Below are 10,878 nucleotides of genomic sequence, written 5' to 3'. Positions count from 1 at the left end.
GAATAATTTCCTTTGTAGACTCTTCTTCAAAATTAACGATCTCAATTTTCAGAAACCAAAGAGGTCACTAAGGACCATTGGTAGGAGACTGAAAACAAGTTCACCCATCCCAGGCTTTTGGGGTGGAGGTAAGACTGGAATCAATAACACTTTTCCTCTATGGCTTGCACAACTCTTGTAAGAAGTGTAAGTCACAGCTCACCTCAAATGCCTCCAATTCTAATAAGGAAACTGTGCCTGCACATATGGAAAAAAAAAAAGCAAAGCCATGTAGATTATACAAAAGTGATTCTAGATTGTATTGGGTATACAAAATATGCTCGAGGATTCAGAAAATGGAGCTCAGTGTTGTCCAGGGCATTTAGTTAAATTTTTATTAAGTAATATTATATGCAAGCTATGCTTTACATAAAGAGGGAAATGATATAGATATCTGGGCAAAAATCCACAGGAAAAATGGCATTGACAAAGTTTCAGTGATTATGGTGATGGGTGTGACAGTTGAAAAGGAACAAGAGAGGTAAGTATGTATGTATATTTATTTCCTTAGAATTCCAGGTAGTTTTCTTTAAAGACGATGGCCCTCTCCTTAATCCTTAGTGATCTCCATGCAGTTCCTGAGATATAAATTTAACACTTCTGTTGTGTGCTCTTTCCAAACATTCACTCTACGGGGAGAGCATTGAAAACTTCTTGTTCAGTTAAAATATATATGTGTGTGTGTGAAACTTGATTTTAAGTTTATTTTAAGGATTTTTAATAGATTAACACTGAAATTATTTACCAACACTTAAGAAAACATGGGCACACTACATTTGTAAACTTTTCTTGCATAAATTCATAGACACCAACCTCTTCCACTGTAAGCAACCTGCCTGGAATTATCAAAATATTCTTGGAAATCCTGAGTTTCAGAGTAGAGGTCATAAAGACAACGTTTTAGGGGAATGAATGTTACTGCATGTGTTCCTGTATCCTAGAGACAGCAGGGTAAGGGTGAAGAAGATTCTATCCTTCTTATAAAACGAAAAATTTGAAGAGAAAATTACATATACTCTAAACTAGAATCTTACATCTCCATAATTCCTATCTCAGCAGAGAAGGCAGAAATGATTGAGGATAACCATTCCTTGACAACTGAGTTTATCCTCACAGGATTTACAGATCACCCAGAGCTGAAGACCCTCCTGTTTGCGGTGTTCTTGGCCATCTATCTGCTCACCATGGTGGGGAATCTTGGTTTGGTGGCACTGATTTTTAAGGAGCGGTGTCTTCACACACCAATGTACGTCTTTCTGGGCAACCTGGCTCTGATGGATTCCTGTTGTTCCTGTGCCGTCACCCCCAAGATGTTAGAGAACTTCTTTTCTGAGGACAGAATGATTTCCCTTAATGAATGCATGGCACAATTTTATTTTCTCTGCGTTGCTGAAACTGCAGACTGCTTTCTCCTGGCGGCCATGGCCTATGACCGCTATGTGGCCATAGGCCACCCACTGCAGTACCATACCGTGATGTCCAGGAAACTCTGCATTCAGATGACCACAGGGGCATACATCGCTGGAAACCTGCATTCCATGATTCATGTAGGGCTTCTGTTTAGGTTAACTTTCTGTGGGTCTCATCAAATCAATCACTTTTATTGTGATGTTCTTCCATTATACAGACTCTCCTGTGCTGACCCTTATATCAATGAATTGATGATATTTATCTTTTCAGGGTTAGTTCAAGTCTTCACTATTTCCATAGTTTTGATCTCTTATCTCTGCATCCTTTTCACGATTTTCAAAATGAAATCCAAAGAAGGAAGAGGCAAAGCCTTATCTACATGTGCATCCCACTTTCTGTCTGTCTCAATGTTCTATGGTTCTCTTCTCTTTGAGTACGTTCGACCAAGTTCAATTAAAGAAGAGGATAATGATATATCCGTTGCTGTTTTTTATACTCTAGTAATTCCTTTATTAAATCCTTTTATTTATAGTCTAAGAAATAAGGAAGTAATAAATGTTATGAAAAAAACTATGAAGAAAATTTCTTAACATTCTGAAACAAATATCAATCTCTGTGGAAAAGTAATTTTAGTTTGATAAAACTTTTTCAAAATGAAGGAATACTGAGAAAGTGGAAAATGGCCATTTTGTATATAAAATAATAAATTACTAAAACATGATGGGGTACTAATCATATAAGTTCAGAAAGGAGGGATTCTGCTACAATGTAGCTCAAAATCTAAGCTAGGTTCCATCAGGAGGGACTAAATAATTACTTTCCAGGTCACAAATTCTTTCAGGGTGAAATTAGTTACACTAGTAACTAATTATTTCAAAGTGTAACAGGTTACAATTTTCAACAAATCCCACAACTGCTAGGAACAGAAGTCAATGTACATAAAGGTCACCTCCATTTAATATTGTTGGCAATTTCTAGATTCCCAAAGTATAGTTTTACAAACTCAGGGAAATCCCAAATTCTCAAGAATTAATCCCTCTTAAACAACACCATCTGTCAGAAGTAAACTGTCTATTTGAATTTCATTCTCAACTTCCTTGCAGTTCATTCAAGAGATTATGTTTGAATATTAATTCATGCAGAATATGTATTTTCTAACCAAAAACATTTTCGTCTCTAGTGTTAGTCAGATTTACTCTCAAGTTCTCTGAAATCGACTATCTACATACCAGTGATTTATCAACCTATAGTTGAAAGTGATGCTATTGATATTGAAATCCCCATGGATTTGAATATTTGGTGTAGTTTTCATTAGTTGTCCATCATATATGACAGTGCAATTCCTGAACATATTAATTAAATAAAGGAGGTTTTTCTGTTCTGATATTATCACTTGTGTTGTTATTAGGAATACCACCAACCTGGACTGATTCCAGCGTAAATTATTGATATTTTCATAGCATTAAAAAAAAGCTGGAGATGCTGTTCAAGCGTAAATGAGGCAGAAAACAGTGAAAATTCTAAATATCTAAGCAAAAATATTTCTCGATCACTTACATGTGCAAATATGAAAGAAAAATAATTTACTGAGAACCTACCATCTCCTAGGCCCTAGACTGACCTTTCATACATATTACCTACCAATTGTTAGATGGGCTTTTTCATGCTTTTCCTCAGTAAAAATCTCATACTTTGAAATATTGAGCAGCTTGCCCAAGTTCATCCAGGTCATCCAGATTGAACTAGAATTTAGATCTATTCTGGCTTTTCTTCACTTGCTTGGGAGTTCAGAAAATGGAGACCATTGTAGCCTGGGGTATTTCGTTCTGAAGTAGCATCAGAAGTAAAATGTACCTTAAAACATGGAAAAGAAATTGATATTTGGAGAAAAACAGGGATCAGTATGACCAGAGTCAGTGTTTATGAAGTGAGTGTGACAATGGGAATGGCAGATGAGGGAGGGGAACTGTGGGACAGTCAGAAAGCTGACAAAACCACTGGTGAGCTGCGAGTGTGGGAAACAAGGGAGGAAGTGGATCAGGTTACTGAGAATCTTAAATGCCGCCCTCAGGAGTGTGACTTTATCCTAGAGGCATCAGACACTGAAGTCTCCCGGGAGCCCAGTAACATGATTGTAACTCTCAGAAAACTGACCTGATTGATTGGAAAGAGGCTGGAAGTGAGGAGACTAACTTCAATAATTCATTTATTAGATGATGGGAGCTGAAACTGGAGAATATTTTAAAAAGAAAGGAGAGGAAGGGGACTGGCCTTGTAGTGCAGTGGTTAAGATCTCACGCTCTGCTTTGGCAGCTCAGTGTTTGCAGGTTGGGATCCTGGGCACGGGCCTAGCACTGCTTGTCAAGCCATGCTGTGGTGGCATCCCACATAAAATAGAGGAAGATTGGCACAGACGTTAGCTCAGCGACAATCTTCCTCAAGCAAAAAGAGGAAGGTTGACAGCAAATGTTAGCTGAGGGCCAACATTCCTTACTAAAAAAGGAAAAGAGACGTGGATGGACCTCGAGGGTATTATGTTAAGCGAAATAAGCCAGTCAAAGAAAGACGAACTCTATACGACTCCACTCATAGGTGGAAGTTAGTATATTGATAAGGAGATCTGATCGGTGGTTACCAGGGAAAAGGTGGGGGGGAGGGCACAGAGGGGGAAGTGGTGTACCCACAACATGACTAACAAAAATGTACAACTGAAATCTCACAAGGTTGTAATCTATCATAACATTAATAAAAAAATTTAAAAAAAAAAAAGGAAAAGAAAGGAGTGCACAGATATAAGCAACATTTTAAAGAAAAACAATAGTAAATTATAACTGATGGATAATAAAATGAAGGCCTGTCTTTTTCCTGTAAGTATCAACCATTTTATAACTGATTTTATATCACCAATACTTAGTAAGGTGCCTGACACATGTGGCTGTTTAATAAACATTTCCATCAATACGTTTTTAATTTAAATGTGTAAGTTAATATGTAATAGGTTTACTACTTTTATTTTTGAATGAATTAATAAATAGATAATTTTTAAGTTCTCAGTTTGTTTTCTATTATAAATACTGAGAAATATAACCCACATAACCAAAACTCTTTAGGGTTCTAAAGTATTTTATTTTTATTTATTTATTTTTAATATAAATGTTGGGACTGATTTTACAGGAAATCTATTTCAAAATATCTTAACTTTGTACTATTATTTTTCTTCTAAAAAGTTCTACCAAAATTTATGTTTGAATATTTATAATAGTAGGAACTTAGTACTTTCCAAGAAAGCCTATTTTATAACTGAAAGGCTATTATAAATAACTTCATAACTATATTGGCAACATTGGTTTATAACATTATATAAATTTCAGGTGTATATCATATTTGTACTTCTGTGTAGGCTATAATGTGCTCACCACCAAAGTTTAGCTTCCTAGACCAAAAGTCTAAGCACTTTTAGAGTAGAAAGGAATATAGATACTAATGAGTTTAAGAAGCTCTGAATTAGATGGATGCTGTGCCTCTTGTACCCATCCTCTATTTTAGTGGATATTTTTAGCTGTCAGGCTTGCATCCATTGATTCGTTTTCCTAAGGGGACCACAATTCTTGGTATGTATTTCTGCACCACCCACCCGCAACACTGAGTCCCAGAGGTCTGTTAAGGGGAGAGTATGTGACTTACTTAAGGCCAATGAGACAAAAGAGGTGATTTTGTGGAAGTTTCTGGGATATGTTTCCTTTACTTCAAAAGAGATCTACCAAAAGGCGGTGCTTCTCCCTCTGAATGTCATGGGGTGTGGATATGAAATCTGTCACCGTCTACGTCCATTCTGCCATCTGGAGAGAATGCAGCCTGGAGATGCAATCACACACACAGGTGAGCACAGCCGAGGGATCACAGAGGAACAGACCCAGAGTCTCTGGGATAAACCGTCCTTTCTGGTTGTGTAATCCCCCAGATCTTCTCACTGTTTATGCTCATTTGGAAAAGATGCTTTCTCTGCAACTGAATAAATATTAACTGATACACTCTTGTCTTATCTCTCATTTTATCTTCTATTTTAAATTAACCCAAAGACATTTTTAGCTTACAAACAACTTTTCAGCATTATGCACTTAACTATATAGCACATCTATTGTCATTTAATTTCATTACTATATTTTCATTTCCTATATCCTCAGTGAAAGAATGAGGGACGGAGAGGGTTCATAATTTGTCCACAGAAATACTAGGTGGAGCTCAGGGACCAAACCCAGATGATCTGGCCCCAGAACCATGTTCATAACCACTAAGTCATACAATACATAGCACAAAGAACTAAAAGCAGCCTGAGAGGGACATTTTCAAGAGGCCAACCTTTCAAGTGGGCAGAGAAATAGGATAGAGCTTCAAGGAAGTTGTGGACCAATGACATGTTCTTCTATATTTATTTTGAAAACTTTCAAACCTACAGAAAAATTGAGAGAATCCCATGGATTGTTTTAAACCAAGTATAAACAATTGTTAACATTTTACCCCATTTGCCTGGTAACCTACCTCCAAATGTATATATACACTCATTTAATTCATGTATACACAGATATATGTATATAGTGACATTATGACAGTTTACCCAGAAATACTTCAACATACGTCTCAAATGAACAAAGACATTTCCTACACCATCATCATGTCACTATTATTGCCAAGAAACTTATCACCCAGTACGAAGTTAACATTCAAATTTTTTCCAAAATTATCCCCAATAGCAATTTATTTTTTCATCAAGAACTCAATTAAAAGTCACTATTTACATTCAGTTATTATCATTATTTAGTCTCCTTTAATCTAGATGGATCTTCTTGCCTTTCTGTTTCCTTTCATGACAGTTACATTTTCAAATATTCGGGTTAAAATCATGTAAAATATCCCACAGTCTCTATTTTTATGGTGTCCCCTCATGCTTAGACTCAAATTAGATGTTTCAGCAATAGCAGGTGTAGTAAGATCTCCTTCTTGCATCACGAGACCCATAACGTCAGTTTTTCCTGTGACCGCTGATGCTGACTTCGATAACTTGGTTAACATGGTATCCATGAGATCTTTCTATGGTGAAGATGAGTTGTTTCCTTGAGAATTAAAATCTCCTCTGTAGGAGGATACATTGACACCATGTGAATTTCCTGGTTCCTAACAATTTTTCATCAATGCTTTTAGCATCCAGTGACAATCCTTGCCTGAATCAACGATTATATCTGGAGATGGAAAAATGGTGATGGTTCTCCCCAAGTGTTATCTGGCTTCATTCTGAAAAGAAGAGCTCTACCGCAAAGTGTCCTTCTTTATTTAAGTTTTCAAAATTTTAGAACAATTTTGGGTTTATCAGAAACAACAAAGAGAGGATAGGAGTTCCCATATATAACATACCCATTTCTCATATTATTGACATCTTACATTAGTACGGTACCTTTGCTATAATTAACAAGCCAATATTGACATATTTATGATGAACTGAAGTCCGTATTTCATGCAGATTTCCATAGTTTAACCCAATTTCCTTCTTCTGCTCCAGAATCCCATCCAGGATATCACATTATACGTAGTCATCGTGTCTCCTTAGGCCTCTCCCAGCTGTCACAGTTTCTCAGATGCTCCTTGTTTTTGATATCCTTGCAAGTTTTGAAGAGTACTAATCACACATTTTGCAGAATGTCCCTCAATTGGGATTTCTCCTGTGCTTTTCTCATGGTGAGACTGGGGTGATAGGTTTTTGGAACAGAGACCACAGAGATAACTGTCATTTTCATCACATCAGATCATGGTAAATACGATCAACGGGACTTACAACCCTTGATTTTGACCTGCCCAACCACATGGCTGAGGTCATGTCTGCCAGGTTTCTCCACGGTCAAGTCACTCTTCCTCCCCTCCTCGTACTGAGTTCTTGGTAAAGAAGTCACCACACACAGCCCACACTTAGAGCGGAGTTTTGCACCACCTCCTGGGGGCAAAGTATCTACACAAATCATCTGGAATTTTTCTGCACAGGAGATCTGTCTATTCACCTCAGTTATTTGTATATTCAATCATTTATTTACATCGATGTGGACTCACGGGTATTTATTTTATATGGAGACATAATGAAATACTACTTTAGTAATTTGTTGCTCAAATCATTCCAGCTTCAGCCATCGGGAGCTCCTGTGTCCCTTTGACACACGCCAATCCTTATGTGTATTTCGGTGGTTTTTTGTTGGTTTAGCCTTTTCTTTATTTTCTGGCATTACAAGATGCTCCAGGCTCATCTTGTGTATTTCCTGTCTTTGCCCCAGAATCATCCTTTTCTCCAACGAGCTCTAGTTCCTTTAACCGGATGATGGGATTTGAAACCAGCATCAGGCCGTAGGTGTGGGATTCCCTCTGCAGTGCCATTGCTTCCAGGCCCTCGCGGCTGGCACAGTGGGACATGTGTGTGCACTCCAGTGGCTCCACATTCTCACCAGCAATCGGTATTTATGATTCTCAGTTTAGCCATTCTTTTAGTATCCCATTACTGTTTTTTAATTTGCAATTCCCTAATGACAAATAATGTTGAGCAGCTTTTCACAGGCTTATTTTCTGTCTTTATTTCTTTTTTGATAAGATGCCTGTTTAGCTCGTTGGCCCATTTTTTTAATTTGGTTGTTTGCTTATTGTTAATTTTCACGCCTATGGACATCTAGCTGTTCCAGCATCATTTGTGTAAAGACCCTTCCTTATTCACTGAATTGCCTTTACTCCTCTGTCAAAGGTCAAATATATTTGTGTGGGTCTCTTCTGGGCTGTCTATTCTGTTCCCTTGACCTCTGTATCCATCCTTTCAAAAATCCCATGCTGTATTAGTCACTGTAGTTTTATAGTAAGTCTTGAAATCAGGTAGTGTGACTCTAACTTTATTCTTCATCTTCAGTAGTGTTGGGTATTCCTGTCTTTTGCCTTTTCAGATAAACTTGAGAATCAGTTTGTCGATTACAAATAGTGCTTCTCTGAAAGTTCACGTAAGTTTGTTCATGGACAAATGTTTTCACTTCTTTCGGGTATATATCTTGGAGTTGAATTGCTGGGTCATATGGTAACTCAACGTTTAGCCTTTTGAGGAACTGATAGACTGTTTTCCGAAGTAGTTGCACCATTTTACATTCCTAACAGCAGTGCATGAGGGTTCCAGTTTTGCCATATCCTCACCAACACTTATTGTTGTTGTTGCTGTTTTATTATCACCATTATAATTCATGGAAAGTGGTATCTCATTGTAGTTTTGACTGATTTCCTTGACGGTAATAATACAGAGAATCTCGTCATATAGATTGGCTTATATCTTCTTTGAAGAAATGACTGGTCAGAATCCTTTGCCACTTTTATAATGAGATAATTTGTGATTTTATTATTCAGTTGTAAGAATTCTTTATATTTTCTAGATGCAAGTCCCTTATCATATATAAGATTTCCATATACTTTCTCCCATTATATTGATTGTCTTTCACGTTCTTGACAGTGTTCTCTGAAGCAAAAAAAGGCTAATTTTGATGAAGTCTTATTTATCTGTTTTTATATGTTGTCTTGCTGTTGGTCTCATATTTAAGTAACTATTGCATAATACAATGTGAGAAGTATTCACACCTATGTTTTTTCTGAGAGTTTTAAAATTTTAGCTCTTACATTCAGGTATTTAATCCAACTTGAGTTAATTTTTGTGTATGTTTGGAAATAAGGTTCCAGCTTCATTCTTTTGCATGTGGATAACCAGTTGCCGTAACACCATTTGTTGAAGAGACTATTCATTCCCCATTTAAACTATTTGGCCTTCTTGTAAAAAAATCAACTGACCATAATTGGAGGGCTCATTTTTGGACTCTAATCTATTTTCCATTGACCTATATGTTCATACTTACACCAGTACCAAACTGTTTTATTACTGTAGTTTTCCAGTAGGTTTTGAAGTCAGGACGTGTGAGTTTCCCTGCTTTATTCTTCCTATTCAAGATTGTTTTGGCTCTTCTGAGCCCCTGTGAATTTTAGGATCAGCTTGTCAATTTCTGCAAAGAAGCAAGCTGGGATTTTGATAGGAATTACCTTGAACCTGTTGATCAATTTGGCGTATATTGTCATTTTAACAATATTAAATGTTCTGATTGATAAACACAAGCTATCTTTCCATTTATTTACATCTTCTTTTATTTCTTTCAATAATGTACTATAGTTTTCAGTGTAAGTTTTGCACTTCTTTTGTTAAATTTGTTGCTTTTTTTTTCCTTCTTTTTGATGCATTTGAAAATGGAATTGTTTTCATAATTTCACTTTTGGGTTGCTCATTGCAAAGGTATAAAACACAACTGATTTACGTATGTTGACCTTGTTTCCTGCAACCTTGCCAACTTTTTTGTTAGTTCTAATAGCTTTTTAGTTGCTTCCTTAGGATTTTCTATATACAAAATTATGTCATCTAAAAAGAGAGGTTTATCTTTTCCTTTCCAGTCTGGATGCCTTTTATTCCATGTCTTGCCTAGTTGCCCTGGCTAGAACCTTCAGTACCATGTTGGGTAGAAGTGAGAAGAACAGACATCCTTGTCTTGTTCCTGATCTTAGGAGGAGAGCTTTTATTCTTTCACCATTGAGTATAATGTTGGCTGTGGGTTTTTCATAACTGCCCTTAAGCACGTTGAGGACTTTCCCTTCTATTACTAGTTTCTCTGATGTTTTTATTATGAAAGGGTGTTGAATCTTGTCATATACTTTTTCTGTCTCTTTTGAGATGGTGGCATGGTTTTTGTCCTCTACTTTATTGATGTGGTGTGTTATATTGATACCTTTTTGAAAGTTAAACCAATCTTGCATTCATAGATTTTAATTCCACTTGGTTATGACGTATAGTCCCTTTTATATGTTTCTGGATTTGGTTTACAGTGCTTTTTTCAAGGATTTTGTGTGTATATTCAAAACACGTATTGGCCTATAATTTTCTGGTGATATATTTGTCTGGTTTTGATACCAGAATAACTTTGACCTCATTGAATGAATTGGGAAGTGTTTCTTCCTCCTCAGTTTTTGAAAGTTTGTAAAGAATTGATGTAACTTCATTTTAAATCTTGGTGAAATTCACCAGGGAACCCCTCTTGGCTTGGGCTTTTCTGTTTGGGTAGTTTCTTTAAAATCACTAATTCTATCTTTACTTGTTATGAGTATATTAAGATTTTCTATTTCTTCTTGAATCAGTTTTGGTAGCTTGTGTCATTCTAGGAATGTGTTAATTTTATCATGGCTGTCTGATCTGTTGGCATACAGTTTTCACAGTAGTTTTTCTTTTTGCAGGGAAAGATTCGCCCTGAGCTAACAACTGTTGCCAATCTTCCTCTTTTTTCTTTCCTCCCCAAAACCCCAGTGCATGGTTGTATATCCTACTTGTAAGTC

At 36.6% G+C, this 10,878-nt stretch overlaps 1 protein-coding gene across 1 annotated transcript; it reads left to right on the top strand.

The window, feature by feature from the left end:
• Positions 1-1,109: 1,109 nt before the first annotated feature.
• On the top strand, positions 1,110-2,039 carry LOC103563405 (olfactory receptor 5K1-like). The gene has a single exon (XM_008538745.2). The coding sequence runs from the start codon at positions 1,110-1,112 to the stop codon at positions 2,037-2,039; it is 930 nt and encodes a 309-aa protein (XP_008536967.2).
• Positions 2,040-10,878: the final 8,839 nt, after the last annotated feature.

The sequence above is a fragment of the Equus przewalskii genome, chromosome 18 (assembly GCF_037783145.1).
Source record: "Equus przewalskii isolate Varuska chromosome 18, EquPr2, whole genome shotgun sequence".
In the NCBI taxonomy this organism is placed as follows: domain Eukaryota; kingdom Metazoa; phylum Chordata; class Mammalia; order Perissodactyla; family Equidae; genus Equus; species Equus przewalskii.
The sequence above is the reverse complement of the archived record's forward strand: the minus strand, read 5'-3'. Positions and strand labels throughout refer to the sequence as shown.

Coding starts and splice junctions, on each gene's coding strand:
- LOC103563405 (XM_008538745.2), top strand. CDS start 1,110: ATGATTGAGGATAACCATTCCTTGACAACTGAGTTTATCCTCACAGGA.